Source organism: Lathamus discolor, chromosome 12 (genome assembly GCF_037157495.1).
Source record: "Lathamus discolor isolate bLatDis1 chromosome 12, bLatDis1.hap1, whole genome shotgun sequence".
Taxonomy (NCBI): domain Eukaryota; kingdom Metazoa; phylum Chordata; class Aves; order Psittaciformes; family Psittacidae; genus Lathamus; species Lathamus discolor.
In genome coordinates this window covers 3,825,009-3,845,054 of record NC_088895.1, presented here as the reverse complement: position 1 = coordinate 3,845,054, position 20,046 = coordinate 3,825,009, and the positions used below count along the sequence as shown (strand labels likewise).

General features: G+C 46.1%; 2 protein-coding genes across 2 annotated transcripts in view; one reads left to right on the top strand and one right to left on the bottom strand.

Annotated features, from left to right (window-relative positions):
• The window catches only part of CIT (citron rho-interacting serine/threonine kinase), a 138,876-nt gene that overhangs the window by 4,013 nt on the left and 114,817 nt on the right, over positions 1–20,046 (top strand). The window contains exons 2-4 of the mRNA XM_065693137.1: positions 3–175; positions 6,744–6,958; positions 10,651–10,751. The gene's annotated coding sequence lies outside the window, so the exon portion shown is untranslated. The remainder of the gene's footprint in view (positions 1–2; positions 176–6,743; positions 6,959–10,650; positions 10,752–20,046) is intronic.
• BICDL1 (BICD family like cargo adaptor 1) overlaps positions 1–20,046 on the bottom strand; it is a 45,363-nt gene that overhangs the window by 5,123 nt on the left and 20,194 nt on the right. The window contains exons 3-8 of the mRNA XM_065693146.1: positions 8,759–8,875; positions 6,711–6,857; positions 5,715–5,894; positions 5,192–5,410; positions 4,812–4,955; positions 1,921–2,051 (exon numbers count right to left, since the gene is read on the bottom strand). Of these exons, the coding sequence (XP_065549218.1) occupies positions 1,921–2,051; positions 4,812–4,955; positions 5,192–5,410; positions 5,715–5,894; positions 6,711–6,857; positions 8,759–8,875 (938 nt within the window). The remainder of the gene's footprint in view (positions 1–1,920; positions 2,052–4,811; positions 4,956–5,191; positions 5,411–5,714; positions 5,895–6,710; positions 6,858–8,758; positions 8,876–20,046) is intronic.

Here is a 20,046-nt window from a genome sequence, read left to right as displayed (position 1 = left end):
AGGCATTTGGTGGCCACTGGGCATGTGATGCCATTACCCAGGTTGCCCAAAAGGTCCGGAGTGCCCAGTGACTGAGATGTTCCAGCTGCTATTGGCTGGTGGAAAGGAATTGTCCTCTAGGAAGAAACAATTTCCAAAGCTGGGAAATGCTGCTGACCATGCTGGGAGCACACAGGTGAGCACAAACCTGAAGTCTTCAATTCACTGCTGCGTGATGGGAAACCATAACATGACATTCTGGGAACCATCTTTCCTTGCAGACATTTTCAGGAGACGTAATAGCATCTTAATAACTGCAGCTAATTCATTGCCTCCTAATAGCTCCCCTGTACCCCCTGCAGAAGACCAATTTGGAAATTTGTGTGTATTTTCCAGGTACTGGTTGCTGAACACCTCCTATTATGGGATCCTATTTTCCCGTTGCTTCCTGTGTTGCCCAATTTCAGTTTCAAGCTAAAAATTTTCCATGTCAGACGTCTGCCTCAGACAGTGACCTGATTTCTGTTCAGAGTTAGGGCTTCTGTTTTGGAGGGGAGGAAGGCTTCAACAAAAGTGACTTAACCCTTGGGGTGTGAGGTGGGAAGCTTATCATGAGCCTGCTCAGTCTGTGGAAGGATGCTTTGATTTCTAGGAATGAGACGCTCTTGTTTGCTTCCACTTGCAGCCACTTTCTGCTCATTAATCACCCACCACTCACCCATGCACACTTGTCACGTCCCCCTTTCTCTGGGCTGCCACCACTCGGGACAGTCAGCTGTAAATATTAGTGCTTTGTCCCTACAGCGTCATTAACCCCATAGAGAAGCTGGGCCCTTTCACTCCGGCTGTGGGTTTGAGCACCTTAAATAGCCTTTTGTTGTGAAGCTCCCTATCCCTGCTCGGATATTACGGAGGGTTTTATTGCGGCGGCAGCGCGTTGCCATAGCCACAGCAGCACCAGCAACCCACACGCACTGGAAATGTCAGAACCACCTCTCTGCACCCGGCAGTGCAGCTGGGATGCTCCTGATTTTTGCCAACAGATGGAGGTGTTACAGAGGATAGCAATGGGAATTTCACAGGCAGCTACACAGTTGAGAGCAGCACGGATGATGGGGTCACTTAAAAGACGAAGGGACTGTGCATGCTGATTTAGCTCCCCACATCCTCAGGGGTGCTATGCTTTTTGTGTTCCTATTCTTGATAAGGGCTTATTTGGCATTTCCATAAGGAGATGGGACTGGTGGTGTCCTGGCCCATCCGCCTTATTGAAGAGATTATCATATGTATCCTTTCTGTGTAGAGCACAAAGGGATGAATGTTTCTGCCCCTCTCCTCAGGGCAAAGTGCTTAGGGCAGTGTGGCAAGCCCCAGCACAGAGCTGGGATATGGGGTAACAAAACTGCACAGGTCTACAAGGAGGATGGGGAAAATAAACAGTGGGAGAATCCTGAAAGGAGAAAAAGGGAATTACAGGAGTGGAGCTGAAAAACAGGCCCTGGAACAGGGAAGGAGAGCAAGTGACTGGAGAAATGGTTTAGGGAAGAAGCCCAAGCAGGGCTGTAAGGGGGATGAGCAGGAAAGCAGGGTGGTATGTCTGGAAGAGCAAAAGAAAAAAATATGACATATAAGGCAGACCTGGTGCTTCCATTTGGTTTTCTGAAGTCCTCTCCTTCTTGCTGTGACTCAGACCAGTACTAGGGATGGCTAAAATGTGGTTCACAGCTGCTTCTTAAAGGGGAAGCTTTGGAAATTGGCATCTCCTGCCCTGCTCCCAAGCTCCCGGCAGCATTTCCCAATGCCAGTAAAGCCAACACTCGCTCCATCCTTTGTAACAGTTACTGAAATTCGCGGAGGGTGAGAGAAACCCACCTGGAGGAATCTGCTAAGGCACTCCATGACTGCTAACCCAGCCTGGCTTTGGTTGTTCGTACCACTTACTTGGCAATGGCCTCATCCCGGTCCCTGATGGCCTGCAGGAGCCGTTCACTTGTCTCCTTGTCTTCAGCAGCACCTCGCAGCCGGTCCCGTTCCTCCTTCAGTGTCGTCATTTCTACGCTCAGTAGCGTGACCTGTGGGTAGAGGGAGGGCGTCAAATGCAGGGTTGCTCAAATTCACCAAGAGTGGGAGGGGAAAGGGCTACATGGACTCGTCTGGAGGCTGAGCTCCCCTGCTTGTAGAAGCTGTGTCTGTTGGGAGAGCACTGTTAGTGCTGGTGCAACCCCCCGCGCAATGTGCCAGCTCGCTAGGGGATGCTGACAGTGCTGGTCTGAGCAAGATGGGTCACCAGGATGGCCTCAGTAACATGCAGCAACAGCACTGAAAGCTGTGCAGCTATGCAGGGCAGGACCCACCTGCAACTTGGCTGTCACTATGGCATCAGAGCTGAAATATTGCCCCTAGCCAAGCAGTTTGTCTTGTCTATGCATCCTCTGAGTCTGCCTGTTGTATTCTGATCTTTCCAGAGTTAAAGTATTGCAAACATCATTTAGCAGCAAATAAGATATTTTTGGAGGGGGCCCTTGTGTCTCTTGAAGTAGTATGAAGCTGAAGACAAAGGATGTGAAAATTCCCTTTCACGCCATGGAAGGTGTTACTGGCACATCTTACAATTTTAATTAGACTTTAAAATATGTGCAGAGTCTTAAATAGTCTGTGAAATGATCTGTCGCTTTGGTCCTGTGCAGAGTGAGTTAATAGGGTGTGAAATCATGCAAGGATTGCATTAGCACAGCTTTGCAATATTTCATACACATTTAATTTCTTTGTCTAGGGCACACATGCTCTGTTACACTACTCCACCACCTGGAAACCCTTCCAGCATTTGACCCACCTCCTTCCTCTAAATGCAGCTCAGTAGTGCTTGGATCCTCAAACAAATCTTTAAATAGAGGGCAGACAGTCAGAAAGGGCTCATCACATCAGCAGCGTGGGAGGATCTGCTGTTGGCACTGCATGGCTGGGGAGAGGGGTATAGAAGCACCCTGTCTGTGCGCAGAGGCTGCCCGCTGTGAGCTGGGGCTGCAAGGGAATTGAGGTGCACTGCCTGAGCTGTGCCCTCCTACAGCCCAGCCCAGGGTGCACCTCAGAGCAGTGGTGTGATAGAGAGTAGTGGTGGGAGCTATTTGCTGAGCATTTCTACTGATCCCAGGGGGCAGTGGATCAAGAGGCCCAAACCATTGTGTTTAGTGCTAGGTTTGGGGTCTTAACTGGTTTGTCTGTTTTGGGTAAGAATGGGATGACATAGACAGAGGTGAATCCTGTCTCCACCAGCTCACCTTGCTCCCAGGCAGGAGCAATGAATGTGTGTGGTGCTACAAGGTTCCAAAAGCCAATGATGTTCTTTAGTACTGAACTGAAGACAACATCACCTTTATGGGAGGTGGAATAATTATTAACCTTCAGCAAAAGTGAGGCTGGGCTACCAGCAAAAGCTGCAGATGTACTTGTTGCATGAAGCTGGAGTGCTTCTCTGAAAGCAAAGTCTGCTGCATTTGTAGTTATGCCTCATCTTTCTCCATATAACACAGAGGTGTGAAAAGAAAGTAGAGCTGCGGCCTTCCCTTTGCTCCCTAAATATTCAAAGCTCTGGTAGTCAGGGACCCCTAAAACCAGAAATGGGGGTCCAGACTTGTGATCCAGGGCAGATCCTTTGGTCCTCCCTGAATGGGGAGTTTGGGAAGATCAGACACAGCAAAGAACAACCAAGTGCTGCTCCCTCCTGGTGACCTACAGAAGCCCCATGGGTAAGGAGGTGGTATATCCAGACAAGCAGGCTGGTGTACAGATGATCACTCAAGATCTGTGAATAAGCCCCTAACAGTCTCTGTTAGCATAGCTGCATTGCAGTGATGTCTCCTCCATCTCAGATGTGTTTAAGGACAAGGTGCACAGGACTATGGCAGCACCACTAGAGGAATGCCTGGGCTCATGGCTCACTGAGGACAGAAGTTTGGACTCTCAAAGGTGTCTCTTGTGGTGGATGGAAGGACAGGTGGCAGGGCTGCTCCCTCGCTGCAGTCTGCCTCTAATCAGCTGCTTTGTCACCAAGACCATTTCCATCCTCATACACATGCAGCCTTCACTGCAGGGGTAGTTAATGATGCTCTCTTTTTGCTTTGGTACCATGGTGAGAGATCCCATAGCCCTACACAAGGCTGTCAGACCCCAGGTTGTGCTGACTTCCTTAACAGGGATGCATTTCCTTTTTTATTCCCCAAAGGAGCATGGCAAAAGGGCAGTACAGCTCCACTGGCAAGACCAGGCAAGGGTGTTAACCCCATTCCCTCCTCCGATGCAGTCAGTGCTGCAGAAGCAGCTGTGCCTAAGGCTGCTGCTGCTGTGGCCTCGGGATCCCCTCCAGTGTTTGGAGACTTGTCCCTGAGAGACAGGGATTGCAGAGCTTCTCCTTGGGTGCCTGTCTCCATTTGCTGCTTTTGGCATAGGACCTCAGACACAGGCGCTGCTGTATTCAGTGCAGATGCATTGTGATTCTGTGCTTCGAGTGTGGTGTTGGTTTTGGGGCTGGATCATTCATTGCTGTTAGCCTTAGCTGGTTCCTGTTGGCCCTGGGGTGCTACCTGGTGCCAGGCTGGCCATGATCAAGATTCTCTGGTGTCTATGAGGGTTTGTGATGCTGCTGTGGAGGAGGCAAACCTGCTCCATACACAGCAGAGCAGCACATAAAGTTTTGGCACTGGGTTTAATAGTCTCCCTCTTTGTCCTAAATCCTCCTGGGTTATCTATCATGTTGATCTTTTTCATGGAAGGTATGTCTTGGAGGCTGAACACTACTGTTACAGGGCTACATGTAAAGTGTGCGAATTGCTAACCTGGCTGTGCAGTCGCTGCAGTTCTTCCAAACTCTGCCTCAGTTTCCCCCGTTCTCCCTCCATTAACTCCCTCAGGGCTCGCGAGTCCTCACTTGTTCTCCTGATCTGTTCCTCTAAGGTATCATCGTCGCTTCGCCGAGAGCTCTGAGAGCGGGAGAGAAATCTCTTGCTCAGGTTTCGCTTTAAAAAAGGGAAGTGCATTATTTCTGTAGAGGTTTGGGATGAGGGGGACTAAACAAGGAAGAAGCAAACGTGAATGTGACTTCGGTAGAGTTGCAGTTTTGCTCCCATGTGCCTTCCCAGGGGAAGCCTGCAGCAAGCTCTGTCACCTGGGCAAGGGGACATGCACAAGCCAAGGTGTCTCTGTGCCACCAACTTACCGTGGAGTCTGCTCCATCCAGCACATTTTGTATCAGTCTTTTCAGCTCACTGAGTGCTGCCCGTAGGCTGCCGGCTGGAACATCTTTGGCTGATGATGTTTCTGAGGACTCATCCATGGAGGAGTCTGTAGAGACTGCTGAGTCTGCACTGTCGTTCCCTCTGAGATGGGAGCAAAGATACCGCACTTGGCAATATGCTTCCCAGAGCTGCAGCCTCAGCTGGAACAAGAGAGCCTGACATTAGCCTGGGACATCAAGACCATGGAGATCCTCCTTCCACAGTGAAATGAGGATTGCCAAACCTCACAAATACTTGTCTAGTTTGCTATGCTGGTTTTCAAATGGAGGCAGAGGTTTACTTTCAAATGGTGAAAAAGGTGATGATACCAGAGCTGAGACCGTAACCCCAATTGTCTGGTTCTTGGTTCAGCTCCAAGTCCAGATCAAATGCATTAAACTCCCTTTCCCTCTGGGGTTGGTCACACAGGACCTCAGGCCTTCCCAGGGGTACGAGGGCAAATACCTGTTCTCGTTCTTGTTCCAGCTCCTCTGCCTCCATGCTCTGCTCTATCTCAGACAGCAGGGATGTGCTGGTTGTGTTGAAGTTTTGGAGACTTCTCTCCTCACTGAGCTCTTCTACCTTGCCCTGCAGCTGCCGGCAGGACAGGCGCACCTCCTGGAGCTCCAGCTGGCTTTGGTGCAGCTTGCAAAGAAAATCAAGGAATTTGTCAAGGAAGTAAGGAAAAAAGAAAAGATATTGGTGGAGGTGACACAGACTGGATGAATCCCTTGGTTTGTGAAAGAGCTGAGGGAGGAATGAGTGTCACAAAAAGAGGATTTCCAGCCAGGAGGAATATACTCTTGGCTGATACTGCTCTTTATTGGAGCTTAATAATCTCCAAATGTCATTAGACACCGTTTGGGCTCCAGAATATCCTGAAAGATAAAAATATCAGGTTAATCAGAACTAAAATGAGGAGCGTTGTGAAGAAGTTGGGACTCAGGTAAAAAAAAAGTGCTGAAAATAACACAGCAGGAAGTGAATCCAAAAAGAAAAGTAATACAGATATGGTTTAAAAAAATCTATAGATTTTGGAAAACTCTTGCTCTCTCCTAAGATGTCTGAAGCCACAGAGGTGCCAGCTTGTTCTCCAGGGAGCTATGTTTAGTGACATAGCTGTGAGCACCTTGGGGCTTTTTGGGAAACCCTCTGAGCAGTGAGAGCTACGAGGGCAGTTACTGCCCTCATTTCCCCCGCACGCTGACCCACTCGTTTGCTCAGATCTCCCTCCTAAGCTGCTCTGCTGTCAAGATGCTCCATTGTGGCTCCTGTTATCTGTCCTTGTGCGACAGACCCCAACACCCAGGACCTTGCTTGTTGCCATGCTTACATGAGCCATTTTATTCTTCCGGCTGTTTCGTCTCCCAGTTCCTGATTATCTTCCTGGTCAGTTTTCCCCCAAACCATATCTTTAACTCCACTTCCCCCCTCTTCCCTGTGCCACGGCTGTCTCCTCACCTGCAGGTCCTTGTCATGGCTTTGTCTCTCCAGGATGAGGACTCGGTCCTGCAGCTCCTCCACGGTTCCCTGGAGCAGGTCATTCTCCTCCATCATGGCACTAAGGCGATGCTCCAGCTCCCGCTTTCTGTCCGTCAGCATCTTGATCTATGAAGGAAAGAGGTGGTGTCAGACCCTGCACTTTGCCGAGAGGTGTGAAATCAACTTCCCAAGACAGATATGAAACAGCAAAAAGCGGAAGTATGCACGTATGTATTCTGCACCTGTATGAAAGAAACTGTATCTGTGTGTGTGAAATGACAGGCAGAAATGACCAAACAGATTAAATGGACACCAGCCTTCCCCACCCCTTGTATCTTAAAACTTGCAAGACTGGGCAAAACTAATTACTTTTGCTGGCTGGTCCCTGACTGAGCATGGTGGCATTTTCTCCTGTATGGGAGCCCCACAGGGCTGTGCCACAGCACTACCCATATGCTTTACTGAATAGCTGCATGTTCACCAAGTCCTCACCAGGGACTTTTCTGTCTTTTTGCTTGTGAAGACTCCTTTCTATGCCATGCTTATTTTTAGCCTCATAGTGATCAGTTGCCTTTAAAATGGGTTCATTTCTTTTAATTGTCAAGGGCAGTGATTTCAGGTGGTGAGGGACAGTGTGCCAAGCAAAACCTCTGTGATTCAGTTAGCTGGGAACAGTGCACAGGATGAATCAGCACTAGCCAAGGTCACTTCTTGTTTAACCAAGAATGAGGAGCCTTTTCCAGCATGTACAGGACCTCTGGGGACTGGGTATGCCATTTACTAGTCCAGTATAGCTCTAAATATTCCCTGTGGCCTCCTTTTAATTCATGGACCATAGACAAATACAGCAGCTTCCCAGTGGAAGGCCTCTTTGGGACCTTCTGTCTCTGCTGCTTTCCAGTTTGCTGGGAAGATTTGGCTGCATGAGAGAATATTAGCAAAATGTGTGGACTTGCTGTTTCTGCAGGGTAAAGGCTGCTGTAGGTATTAGAAAGCTGCTCTTAAGTGACTAATGGTTTCTGACATGTCTCTTCCCACCACCATTATGATTTGTGTGGGTTGGAGAAAAGGGGTTCAAGAAAAATAAGAGGCATAATATAGAGATTGTACTGAGAGTTCATATTTGGTATCCAAACCAGTAATGAACACTCTGTGAATGCCCATACAACAGAAAAAACATTGCTCTGCCATAGGCATGGGCCATGGGAAGGGCACAGGGGGAAAGGGATTTGGAAAGCAAGAGATGGAAAGGAGGCAAGGTGAGGCATGCACAGTGACAGGCATGCACGGTAACAGCGATGCACACGCGGGCAGCCGCTTTCTGAGCCTCCGTACTTACTTCAAGGACCTGCTGCTCCACACCAAGGGGAGGGGAGGAAAAGGCAAGGGACCAGCAGGGAGCAGGAAGGAGAGGGAGAAAAGAAGAAATTGAGAAATTTTAGGAAAAGCTCTTCCAGACAGCTTATAAATAAAAGCAGTGGTCAGGCGGTAGGGTTGGACATCTGACCATCTAGTTCCTGCCTACGTGGGTCTCAGTGACCCCCGTCAGGGAAGAGAAGAGGAAGGAAGGAAATATCATTCCTGCTAATGTCCCAGAGCTAAACCAGCTAGGAGCTCCTTGCTTTCCCATGTGCATGGGCTGGAGGCAGGAGAGGACTGCTGCTTTCCTTGCAAGCATGAGAAACAGAAGAAAAACCCTTGCAGCCCTTCCTTTCCCACCATACCCTAGAGTTTAATCTGTACTGGGCGGCAGCTCTGCAGGGGCACTGCCATGGTTTATCTCCTGGAAGATCCTTCTCATCCATCCATTTTGCAGGCATGCTTGTGGCCAGAGCAGCAGTGGAAGCTGGCCTGTGCCACCCCAGCCTGGGTTGCAGCAAAAGTTCTCACTGGGGAAGTCCTTTTCCCCCCAGCTATCATCCTTCTCTTTGCTCCAACAGGCAGGGTTTGTTTCCTCAGTTCAGAGGGGTTCTCTCCACAAGTTAAAACACCTTTTGAAGGGATGAGACGGAGTGCAGGTCACTCACCTCGGCTTGGAGGCTTTCGAGCCGCACGATGTGCTGACTGCTGGAGGAGTTCTTCTCCCGGAAGTCCTCCCGGAGCGTGTGGACCTGCAGGGAGAGCTGCCGCTCCACCTCCGACGCCTGCAAGGAGACACCAGATGGTGTTACCCAGGGGGTTGTCCCATAGAAAGCAGTTATCTCCTGCAGCCCATTGAAAGAGCTGCCCTGATATGACTTCTCCATGAGCCCCAGTTTTGGCAGAAACTGAAGCCTGCACGGTTTGGGTGAGGGAAAAGCTCATCCTGGACAGATGCTGAAGAGAGCAGCTATGTGGATTTTTCTCTTGGGGCAGCCAAGGGGACAGAGCCCATAACTTTATTCCATTGCAATACAGCATGACTCCTTTGTCCTACAGGAAATTCAGTTTTCCTCAAACATAGCCTAGTTGGGGTTGAGAAGGAGACCAGGCCACTGTCAAAGGTGAGGGGAGCCAATCCTCATGCCCCCAGCAAACACAACTAATAGATTTATACATTCTAAACCTCTGAACATCTCTGGCACAGCTCTAAAACAACAAGTGCTCCTTGCCTCTGATTTCTGGCTCCTATCGTGGCCAGACAGAGAAGCATCCGCTCCACATGACTGTCAGGGCAGGATTGCTTGCAGAGGGCTTGGTCCTCTTTCCCATTTCGAGGGAGGAATGCCCCATTTATGCAGGGTGGTTTGAGGACAGTTTGAGGCCATTCCTACCTTCAGGATCCAAGCTGCAGACAGCCCGTATAAATGACAACTTAGACACATTGACTACTCTCCAGACAGCTTTATAGCTGATTTTTGCATGGTGAACGCACTTGTTTAGGCTTGTAAGAGAACATAAGGTTTTTATGACAAATCCCTAAGGAGACAATACAAATGGATGGTTTTCCATTTAATTAGCCTCCATCAGGTTCCATTACACTCTAGGCACAGACCTCCCCTTTTGGCAGGTTAGCTGGAAGTGAACTGATCCTGCTCAAGAGGCAGCATGCTCAGGGCACAGACAGAGCTGTGTGTCCAATGGCAGGGGCCATCAGCGGCCACAGTGCCTTAGATAGGTTGATGAGACAGGAGGGAGGAATGGAGACAGGAGAAGACCAGCACTGGGGTCAGCAGCTGTGGGCAGGTTTGGGAGTGCATCCTTATGTCTGGCAAATGTGGGTCAGGAGTTGACTTGGAGTGCTCTGGCTGACAGGGAGCCCACGTTGGCAGCTCCACCAAAGGGTGCAATGACCTTGCTCCAGCAGCTTGTGACCTGAGGAATGAGGACACAGACCCAGCCTAAGCTGCCCTCAAAGGCAACACTACCCCCTTTTAAAAATAGTCCCTTACTTTGCACGCTCTGCAGAATACTCCAAATCGGAAGCAAGAGGTAAAAGGCTGTTCCAGCTCCATCAAGTGGAGGAAACTGTGGTTGCCCCAACACAGCTTGCTGCAGGGGCAGCAGAAGGCAGAATCACAGCCACAGAAATCAGTCAGGTTCTCACCGCTGGCTCCTGGCATGAGAAATGGCTTTCAAAAATAAGAAATAAATCTTGTCTACCAATTGGTTTTTAGTTCCCTTCTTATCCTGGATTAGCATAACTGGCCTTTTCCCTTTCTTTAAAGCCTCACATCAGAGGCTGTTGCATATCACCTTCCCCTCATTTATTTAATAAAGCTTCCTAGCACAGGCAGAGTACACAAAATATAATGATGGCACAGCACTATAGGAAGGGGTTGGTTATTTTTCTTCCCTTAAGCAGCTATAGATTTCAAAGCATCCTGAGCAGCTATTAATTGGTGGCACTAAGGAAGATAGATGGATTGTGCTTATTTCGAATGATTCACTTGCTTTTGTAAAGACTGCTGAAACATCTTCATGCTGAAATACTCCGCAGGAGCTGTCAAGGATGAAGAAGCACCAGATGAAAAGCACCAAGGGCTTTTGTCTGCAAGATGCTGACCACACTCCCAAGGAGCAGAAGTAGTACCAGATGAGGTGACGCACCAATATCTGATAGTTAACTGTATAATTTATACGCAAGAACAGTTCTGTGTACAGAGAGTGTAAATGTACAATATAGCAGTAAGAAACAAGGGAGTATTAATGGCATTGTAAAAATCCCTGCTAAGACAATATATAGCTGCTGTTGCTAGTTCTGGTCCCCATGCTCAGACTGGAGCAGGTGAAGGAATGGGCTGCAAGGGTGATCTAGATCATGGAAATTCTGTTATATGAGAGGAGACTAAAACAGGATGGCTTGTTTTATCTCATGCAATGAATGCTGTGAGAGGTCTCCCTATAAATACATCATGTAGAAGCACACAGAAGGGAAAAGCTCTATTTAAGCAGAAGCACAATTTTGGCAGAGAAAATGATGTGAATAAACTGCGTAAGAGTACGTTAAGGCTGGGAATAGGAAGATTTCTACGTTTCCAAGGAACTGCAGTAGAATTCCTTCTCCTGCACCATTACAGCAGGAGAAATGGTGGCAAAAATTAATTCTGTGATGGAGCTGGATCACTTTATCATGCAGTTTCTTCCAGAGGGCTGCTTATGACAGAAGGGAAATGAATTGACCTCAAAGGTCCTTTCTGGTACTAGACTGCTTGCAGGATTGTAAGGCTTGTATTCACCAGCTTTAAATCACCATCTGGAATTTATCTACTTGCTGCTTAGCTTACATGCTCACACATCTTATTCCCACAGTTATAGCCCACATGGAGGGAAGAAAGGACTCACTTGTTAGCATTCAGGGCCTAAAGCATACTCGATGTTACAGTGTCATCTCAGCATGCACCATTCACATCCTATCTCATGCTGTAGAGAAAAGTAAAACTAATACGTTCTTTAGCCTCATACAGTGCAGAATATGCTCTTTGACCAGCCATTTAACAGAAGTAAACAGAAATGACTGTATCAAGTGTTTCCCTCCATAGGAGAACAAGGAAAAGTCTTCATCCAGTTCTTCTAGATAGGGAAATTGCAGATACCTTTAGTATAACCTTTGTAAAGATTTGATTTTTCAGAGATATGAGACAAGGTCTTCTGAACTGAGCTATGGTTATGGAAACCTCCTTTTCATGCTACTTGTGTTTCAGAGGTTATTAATACTGCTGTCAAACTACCCTTTCTAATTGATTATAAAGTCTAGACTTTAACATCAGTTTGCATTGTTTTATGGAAAGACACCTTGACAGTGTCCAGTATTTGTCAGGTTTTATGGCATATTTTCATATGGCATCTACTTGGGTTCTCCACACTTCTATACATGTGTGCATGTGTACATGTCTGGTTTATGCCATGAACTCACTGCTGATTGCTTCTAATGTGCTCTTTTGCTTAGCGTCATCAGAAGATGTAACCTTCTATCTACATTTTCCCTTTATTGCTCAAATAAGATATGGCTTTTCTTGAATTGAAGCGAGTTTCTTCTGCCTCAGCCAGTTTGGCTCCACTCTCATTATGCAAACAGTAGGGCTTTCTCTTCCCCATCAGTGTTCTCCTAAACATTAAAAGCTAAAATCTTTTGTGGATATGTCAGTGACTTAGTGATGCATTGATTTTGCTCAAGAGAAGTAATATCCTTTCCAGAAAGGCAGACATGTATTGCCCAGCATCACAGCTTTGCTCTGTAGTTAAGAAAGAATTAATTTCCTGATTATAGGCAAATTAGCCAGCACAGCCACCAGGCAGTTTGAAACAGATCTGCAAAAGCATAGACATCAATTCACAATTACATACATTCAATCAACTGTGAATTTTGTTTTCTGGGCTTCAGGCAAGGTTTAGATGAGATTTGGGCAGTGCAAGAAGAAAGGAAGAGCAGGAGGACATTTTGGCCTCTGCTCTAACTAAAGGTTCATGTTCATTGCAAACCTGATTAAATTTCTCTCATGATTAATTCTGAAGTGTTAAAAGACATAAAGCTGTGTAAATATTTGGCAGAAAAATATGGCTTTCCAGTTATAATAACTCCATTTTAACATCTGGAATATATGGGCATAAATAAATCATAGAATTGCCAAAAAAGTAAAGCTTAATCAGGTTTTGCAAGTCAAATTAAGATGAAGTAAAGGAGGCTTCAGACATAAAACACTATGAAGAAAGATAATCTTAGAATCAATCAAATCAATAAATGTAATTAAATTAGAGCTCTGACACTCCTGTGAAGAGGGGATCTTTGCAATGTTTGGGACAGACTGTGAGAAATGAATAGCCTGTAGATTAGTCTCATTCAAAAGAAAACCCTCTTTTGGGGGAAGGCTTGCTGAATAAGGCTAACTGCATACAAAACATCCAGCTAAGTCGTGTCAGGAAGGAGAATGGAAAAAGTTTCGTAGACTGTAGCTGGGTGAAGAAACCATGTTTCCATATGATTTTCTTCTACAAACACGATTTATTCAAATTTAACCAAAGGATATTGAAGATTTTCTTGCTTAAAATAGCTAAGAAAGAGAAGTCCTAATTAGTGCTAAATTTGTTACACTCAGGAGAGTGTGCTACCCCTTTTATTAATTTGCTAAGAGCTGAGTTCAAGGGACTCCCTGTTCCCACTGTGGTACCATTAACACTTCACACCACTAATCACTGCCTCCCTTGGCTTCAGGTCCCTGGATTCCGGGCTCTTCTTTGAGAGGAAAATATAGTTGGCTACTGAAATGCAAGAAAAGGAGGAAACAACGAACACGTTGCTTTAGAATGACATATTTTGAACATACATTATCCTGGCTGCTGAGTGAAGCCATGGAGGATGGGGACTGCTGCCCTGCCACGGCACCCCAGCACCCACTGTCAGTGGTGGGAAGCCTGGTCTCCCGGGCTAGCTGACCCATGCCAGGAAAGCGGTGAGGCCGTGGCTGTTTTCCAGCCCTTGGCATGCTGGCACCATAAGCAACCATTTATATCTTGCATACCTGAAGGTTGCCCAGTTTGAGAATCTTTGAGAGCTTTTTTTTACCGAAGCTTTTAATTCAGGTCAACTTTAAATTGTTATTGAAAGCATTAGTCTATCCAGGGAAGTGCTTATGGAGTGGGGTTGGACTAGGTGATCTCCAGAGGACCCTTCCAACCTGAACAATCCTGTGAGTCTGTGAAGAGTGGCGCTTGCCACCAGTCACATTTGAATGGCTTCATTTACCATTAGAGGAATCTGAAGTAGAAACAGTGACTGGAAAATGTTTGGCCTGGCTGTTGCTAAGGACAGGGTTAATAATGAGGATTCTGTTGTAAAGTGATGAGGGGAGGAGGATGGAGCTGTGCTGAGCGTGTACATCACCTGTCCTTGCTGTGTTGTGACGATGCCACTTTGATTTTGGTGTAAGGAGATGCTTTTGTAGTTGACATCGGTGAAGTTTGTGAAGGGTGTGCAATGAGTGTGTATTTTAATGACAATTCTTAAACACACATTTCACCAAGGCGAGGGGTGGAATTTATTGTGTGTAGGTGTGCAGGCAGTGAGGCTCGCAGGGACCAGCAGCACTGTTACCGTCTCTGCCAAATGATGTAGGGGGGCTGAATTCTCCTCTTCTTGTCTCATCCCTCGCTCTGCTAGTGCCCAGGTGTGGGGAAATTTACCTATACAAAGTCTGTAGCAGCCTGGTCCTGGTGTGAGAGGGGGTCACTGCCTAGAGGAGTTGTGTGGAAAATGAGAATTCAGGAAACTTGCAACATTTTCAAGGTATTTTGGTTGTAAATATCCACCAGAGACCATGAACATTGATCCCGTGGAATATTTTTAGTGAAAACAAAAAGGATTTTTAAGACTGCAGAAGTGCTAGGATAGTGCTGTGTAATATATACCCATTATGTATCCAGTAACTGTAAGCAGACTGGCAGGTGGATTAAGTACCAGTAGCCAGAGTGAGTATATCTGCTCAGCTCTTGCAGCTAAGATTTACTTAACACAGGTTTCTTTCTGCTCAGGAACCATCTCTGCAACCTGCCACAGCTCCCTTCAGCCCACTCCCTGGTGCTCTTCTTGTGCTTCTCAGCTGACTGCTGCTGGTTTAGGTAAGATCTGCGACGTGGCCATGTTAGGGACATGCAGCATCCAGCCTGAGGTGTCCTCCCTAGGGCCTGGCACCGAGTCATACACCTGCATGGAACTGTGAGCACACTGTCTCCCTGTCTCCGTCACCTTTTTCAGTGCAATTCAGGCAAATCATATCTGGTGTTTGGTGCCTTTGTACAACACACCTTCACAGTCAGCCACCTGCAATGATATTTATACCCGTGCAGGTTTCCTCCTGGTTATTCCTTCTCTCTTCTTATTCAGAGGATCCAATAAATCCGTATCTGCTTAGACAGAAGGGTTGGATTTTGTAGCACGCTGCCCGACCTCCTTTGTTAGAGCCGTACAGGCTGATGAGCCTTCCCTCCAGTGGGAAACAGGCTGATATTGTAGAGCACAAGCCGACTTGACTGGTTAGCAGGGTCCTGTACTGACAACATGGCAGTTGGACAAAAGAGGAAACAAACATTTTCTTTAGCACAAAGTAGGCTTGTCAAGAAAAAAGGGAACCAAAGATCTAAAGGATGAGGATCCTTAATTGCCAAAGCAAGGAGTCTGATTAATGGAGAAAGGCACTGGAATTACTCTCTTATAAGCATCAGGCTTGGGACACACTACTGATGGGAAAAGTCTCATGGCTGTAGCATTAAACCTATTCTGAGAGGCCTCTGTGAGACAAAGGAGAGCAGTGGCATCTTATGCTAAGATCTGCACTACTTCACAGTCATTTTGGCAACATGATACTTCAGTGCTTGTGTGAAAGTGAGAATTCTTGCAGATCTGTTCCCCCTGCCCATCTGTAGCACAAGTAGGAAATGCTTAGCATGTCCTTTAACCTCACTCCTATTTACCTGAGCTTTAAAATAAATCAAGCTAAGAACATGAGTAGTTTCCTCTTCACACACCTGTCATGCAGTGGGCTCTTGTAGATGGCGATGAATTGATGCCACAGCAGCTCAGATGTCTCACATCTGAGAGGCAGATGCTAGGGAGGGAGCTGGCTATAATACGAGAGAGCAGGGGACACCTGATTTTCATTCTGTATATGGCTGGGCTTGCATCTGCCCATTGAGGTGAAGAGTTAGGTGGAGATGTTTAGCTCCTTGGTGGAAAACTCCACACAACCTGAACCTGCTCAGCCTGAAGCTGCATTTCCTGTTTTGGGGGTGAAGTTCTTGCACTGGCCGACTGGTTGCTTCCCATGTTTCCATGGCTGGCGGGCTGGAAGTGCTGCTGAAGGTAATTGCTGTTAATACTCAGCCATGTTACCTGTTTATTTCCAAGTGTTCTTGAAAAATTGTTTTAATGGAGATGGTGAACTTTTGCAGTGTCATGAAACAAGGCATGAAAGAGTCAGAGCAGACAGTGCAGAAAGCAGATAGTCAGGAATTTTCCTGGCAGTGTAATTGTTCTTTTTCCCCCTTCCTATAAGGATAGCTGATATATGAGAACCAGTTTGCAAGGCAAATACCCGAATGCTTTGGCAAAGAGCTTAGGGGAGTGAATGCAAAATGGTGGTCTTCATCTTGTTTTTCAGCAGGTATCTGTTTGGCTCAGGCCAAAAGCCATTACTTTAGGCTAAATCATTTTACAGGATTAGGAGCTGCTGTTTAGAGCAGAAGAAAAGGCAATTGTGTGCCATATGGGGGCAACTGTTGCTGGATGTAATGTCTCTAGGTTCATTGTTTGAATGACAGAAGTAGCTGCACAGGTGGATGTGGGTTAAGCACATGTTTTAGGAGGTGCTCAAGCATGAGCCTCCCTTTTTTTTTGTGATTTATTCTTGACCTAAGCATTTGGCTCTTGTGGAGAGGAAAATACAGTGTATGGAAAAATGAGTCAGCCTGCTTCCTGTGGGAGGGACTGCCGGAGGCTTGCTGCTTTGAATGCTGCAATAAATTAGCACTGGAGATAACTCAGAGGACAAAGTGTGCCTGGAGGACATGCGATGCTAAGTAGTGCACCCAGTGGCTCTTGCTCTCTGTATGCAAATTCTGCTTGCAGAAGAAGAGTGGGAGATGAGACAGCTTTGCACAGTGGCTCCCAGGGCTGGTGTCTGAAGGGCTCTGAACGGAGCTGAGTATGGGGATTGTTAGTAACAATTTGGCTCCTGGTTGTTGAGAAAGAATAGGGCAATAAAATGTTAACACTAGCAGACTCTTCTAGTTATGTGTAGATGCTGCACATGACCTTGAATGAAGCAGTTGTTCCTCAGCGCTTTAGTTACCTATCTGTAAATGGAACTGGAAAGGCTTGTGGCTTAAATAATCAAGTGTGGTGGTGCTAAGTGGAGCCGAGAGGAACCACTGCATTAATGTCAGTGGAGTGCAGCGTGGGTCCAGTGTGTTGCAAGGGGTCTGGGACCTTCAGGTTAAAAAGTCTGTTGCCCGTTGCCACTTCCCCCCCCAACCTCTCATATGTGAGACTTAAGTTTCTGAAGTTTTGCCTTAGCCCAGCAGAACCCATACGCTTTGAAAGCTGGATGGTCTGTTTTGCATCAGTAAGTTCAGCGGTCTGCTCTTTTAGATAACTTCTAATGCATTTCTAATGCTTAATTTCCATGAATAAGTTACTTTTCCCTGACAGAAGGCACATTTTATCTTGATAGAGCATTTTGTCCAAGTTACCTTTGATGTGGGTTTTTAATCCAGAGTTTTTGAGCTCAGTTTGACTTTTCTACTTGAGCTAAAGGATGAAGAATATTTCTTCCAGTAAATTCCTAGTGAGCTCCAAATGTGAGTCAGGTGATAGCTTGATGAAATACAGAATGCCTGACTAGGTTAGAAATAGCTGAACTGGAAACATGAAGACTTAACCTGGCCATTAAAACCTCCTGCAAAACGAAGCAAAAGCTTATGGTGGTGGTGGCAAAGAGAAATGTAACACCCCCTCCTGCTCTGAGTCTTTGCTGTCTTTCGCTGGAAGACAGAAGTCAGGACAGTCAATCTCTATCCTTGAATTTATTTTTTTATGAAGTTGTTCTAGTCTAAGACTTCAAACCTGGAGGTGTTCAGACTCAAATGTCTGTGCCTGGAAGCAAGAGACAATAATTAAGCTTCTTGTAGTCTCTTACTCTGGCTTTAAGCACTCAATCTCCTTTATTTCAAAGAAAATGAACTGATTTCTGCTGGGGATAGCTAATATGAATTGGCAGGCTAGGAGCCCTGGCTGCTTTTGAAATCTCCATCTATACACCCTGTTAGCTCAGAATATACTCTTTTAGGATTTAATAGTAGCAATACACAAACCAAAAGCTTTCCAGTGTATGCAGGCCTAATGCTCAAACTTGCACTTAAGTGTCTGACTGTGTGGAAATACTGGTGTCTGTTCCCATACTTGTGAAATGAGTGGATGCCAAAAAAGATGGTGCAAAATTCATGGAACTGGCTTAAAATATATTAATCTCTCTCAGTAAGCCTTCAAGATAGGAAGAGAGAAGTCCTAAAATGTAGGTGTATACATAAACTTTATGGTAGACGGGCCTGGGAGATGTTTTATTAGCTTTTAAGTCCCTGCCAAGTCTGACTCCCAGCAACTTCCATCAGGTTGCTTCTTAAACACAGCACTGATGTTTGTTCACTTCTTTCACAACTCAGTAAATTTGGTTCAAAAGCAGAGGAGGAAGAACTAAGAAGTCTTTTTTTTTTTTGGTGTTTGGCTTGACAGAAGCGAGATAGAAGATGTTCTGTGCAGAAAGCTTATTTCTCTTTAGAACCTGTGGCTCCTTTCTGTAGAACATGATGAAACCTAAACCCTATAGTGAATGTTGCCCAGAGCAGGAGCTGCAGCTTCAAATTATTCCATTAAAGCTTTCTCTTCACTAAATGTTTTTATCACTGATAGGTGCACCAGGGTCATCCATTTAAAGTGAGTGCCATCAAAATGAGCAAGTTCGTCATGAAGTTGTGGGAAAAAACCCACACCACTCACAAACCCCACCTGGCACTACACGACAATCACAGCGCTTAAATAAAAAGATCCAAATCTACTTTCTTGAAGGATATTTCTGGAGCTGTTAGGTACATTTTACTTAAAAATATTTCTTTGTGAACAATATTTGATCTGATTCTAAACACCACAGAACTGTGCTGGACACCTTCAGACAAAAAGCTTCTAGAGATACTATTTAACTTCACAATACTTCTTCCTGTTCTTCAGCAGCCTCCAGCTATTCCTGAATTGTTCTCCCTTGTTGGCAGCATAAAAAGATCTGTTTATAGCATAAGGCCTTTGGAGCAGACTTGGAGCACAAGGCAGACCTTGCGCTTGGTGATTGCTGACAAAAGATAATTACAGTGTGCTAGTAATAACACCTGAGCACTCTGATCTGCTAAATTCAAGTACAGATCTACGCTTTGTATATTACCATATGTAGTAAGTACACGAACGCTTGTCTCCCCTCAGCCCAGCTTTGCTCTGTTTCCACTAAGGTTTAGCCTATGACTCAGTGCAGCAGATGCTTGAACACAGAAGTACTTGTTTACCTTTTGTGCAGTGCCACAGATGTAAGCACTGAGGGGATTAGGTCCTTAACTGGTAGATCCTCAGGGCAGAGGCTTGGCCTTCAGAGCAGTCTGCACTCAACAGCAGTGTCTGGTGGCAAATATGCAATAGTAACTTCTAGCATGAGCCAGAGCTGCTAAATTAAGCCTCAGCAGGTGTATTCAAAGTTGAGGATAAGTTTCCAAACACCACCTGTAACCCAGCTTTTGGGAAGCTGTTGAATATTAAGTGGCCAGATTGTCTTATGCACGTACCAGCTTGGCATGTGAGGCACTCCCCTGAAGCGACTGCATGGGTGTTGTCATGACCAGAGTCTCTGGATGATGGGAGGGTCTGGAAATGAGAATATGGATCTCTCCTTGGAGCCTTGTCCTCCTACAATCCAGCTTTCAGAAAGTTCTTGCATGAATTTATTTAACAGCTTTTGGCAAACTCGCTGGCATTTTGGTACTTTAAGTCCTACAGAAAGCTGTCTTGGCAATAGGAAAAAATAAAGCAAGTAGATGCTGAGAGCAAACTTAGCTGAAAAACAAGGTGGGTGCAGCACATATTGTAGGATGGTGTATAAAATATACTGTGCTCTGCCAAATCATACACATACAGGGGAATCATTACCAGGGACTGGAAAGAGCCCCTCTGTATAAGTTTCAGGCTTTGGCATATCTGTGAATATCACTTAAGGTAAAGCATGGATGCTCATGTATGGGGGAAGTTGCTTCAGGCACAAACCCTTCATGTATTCAGTTATTTTTCTGGTGGAGCAGCAGTGCAGTGCTA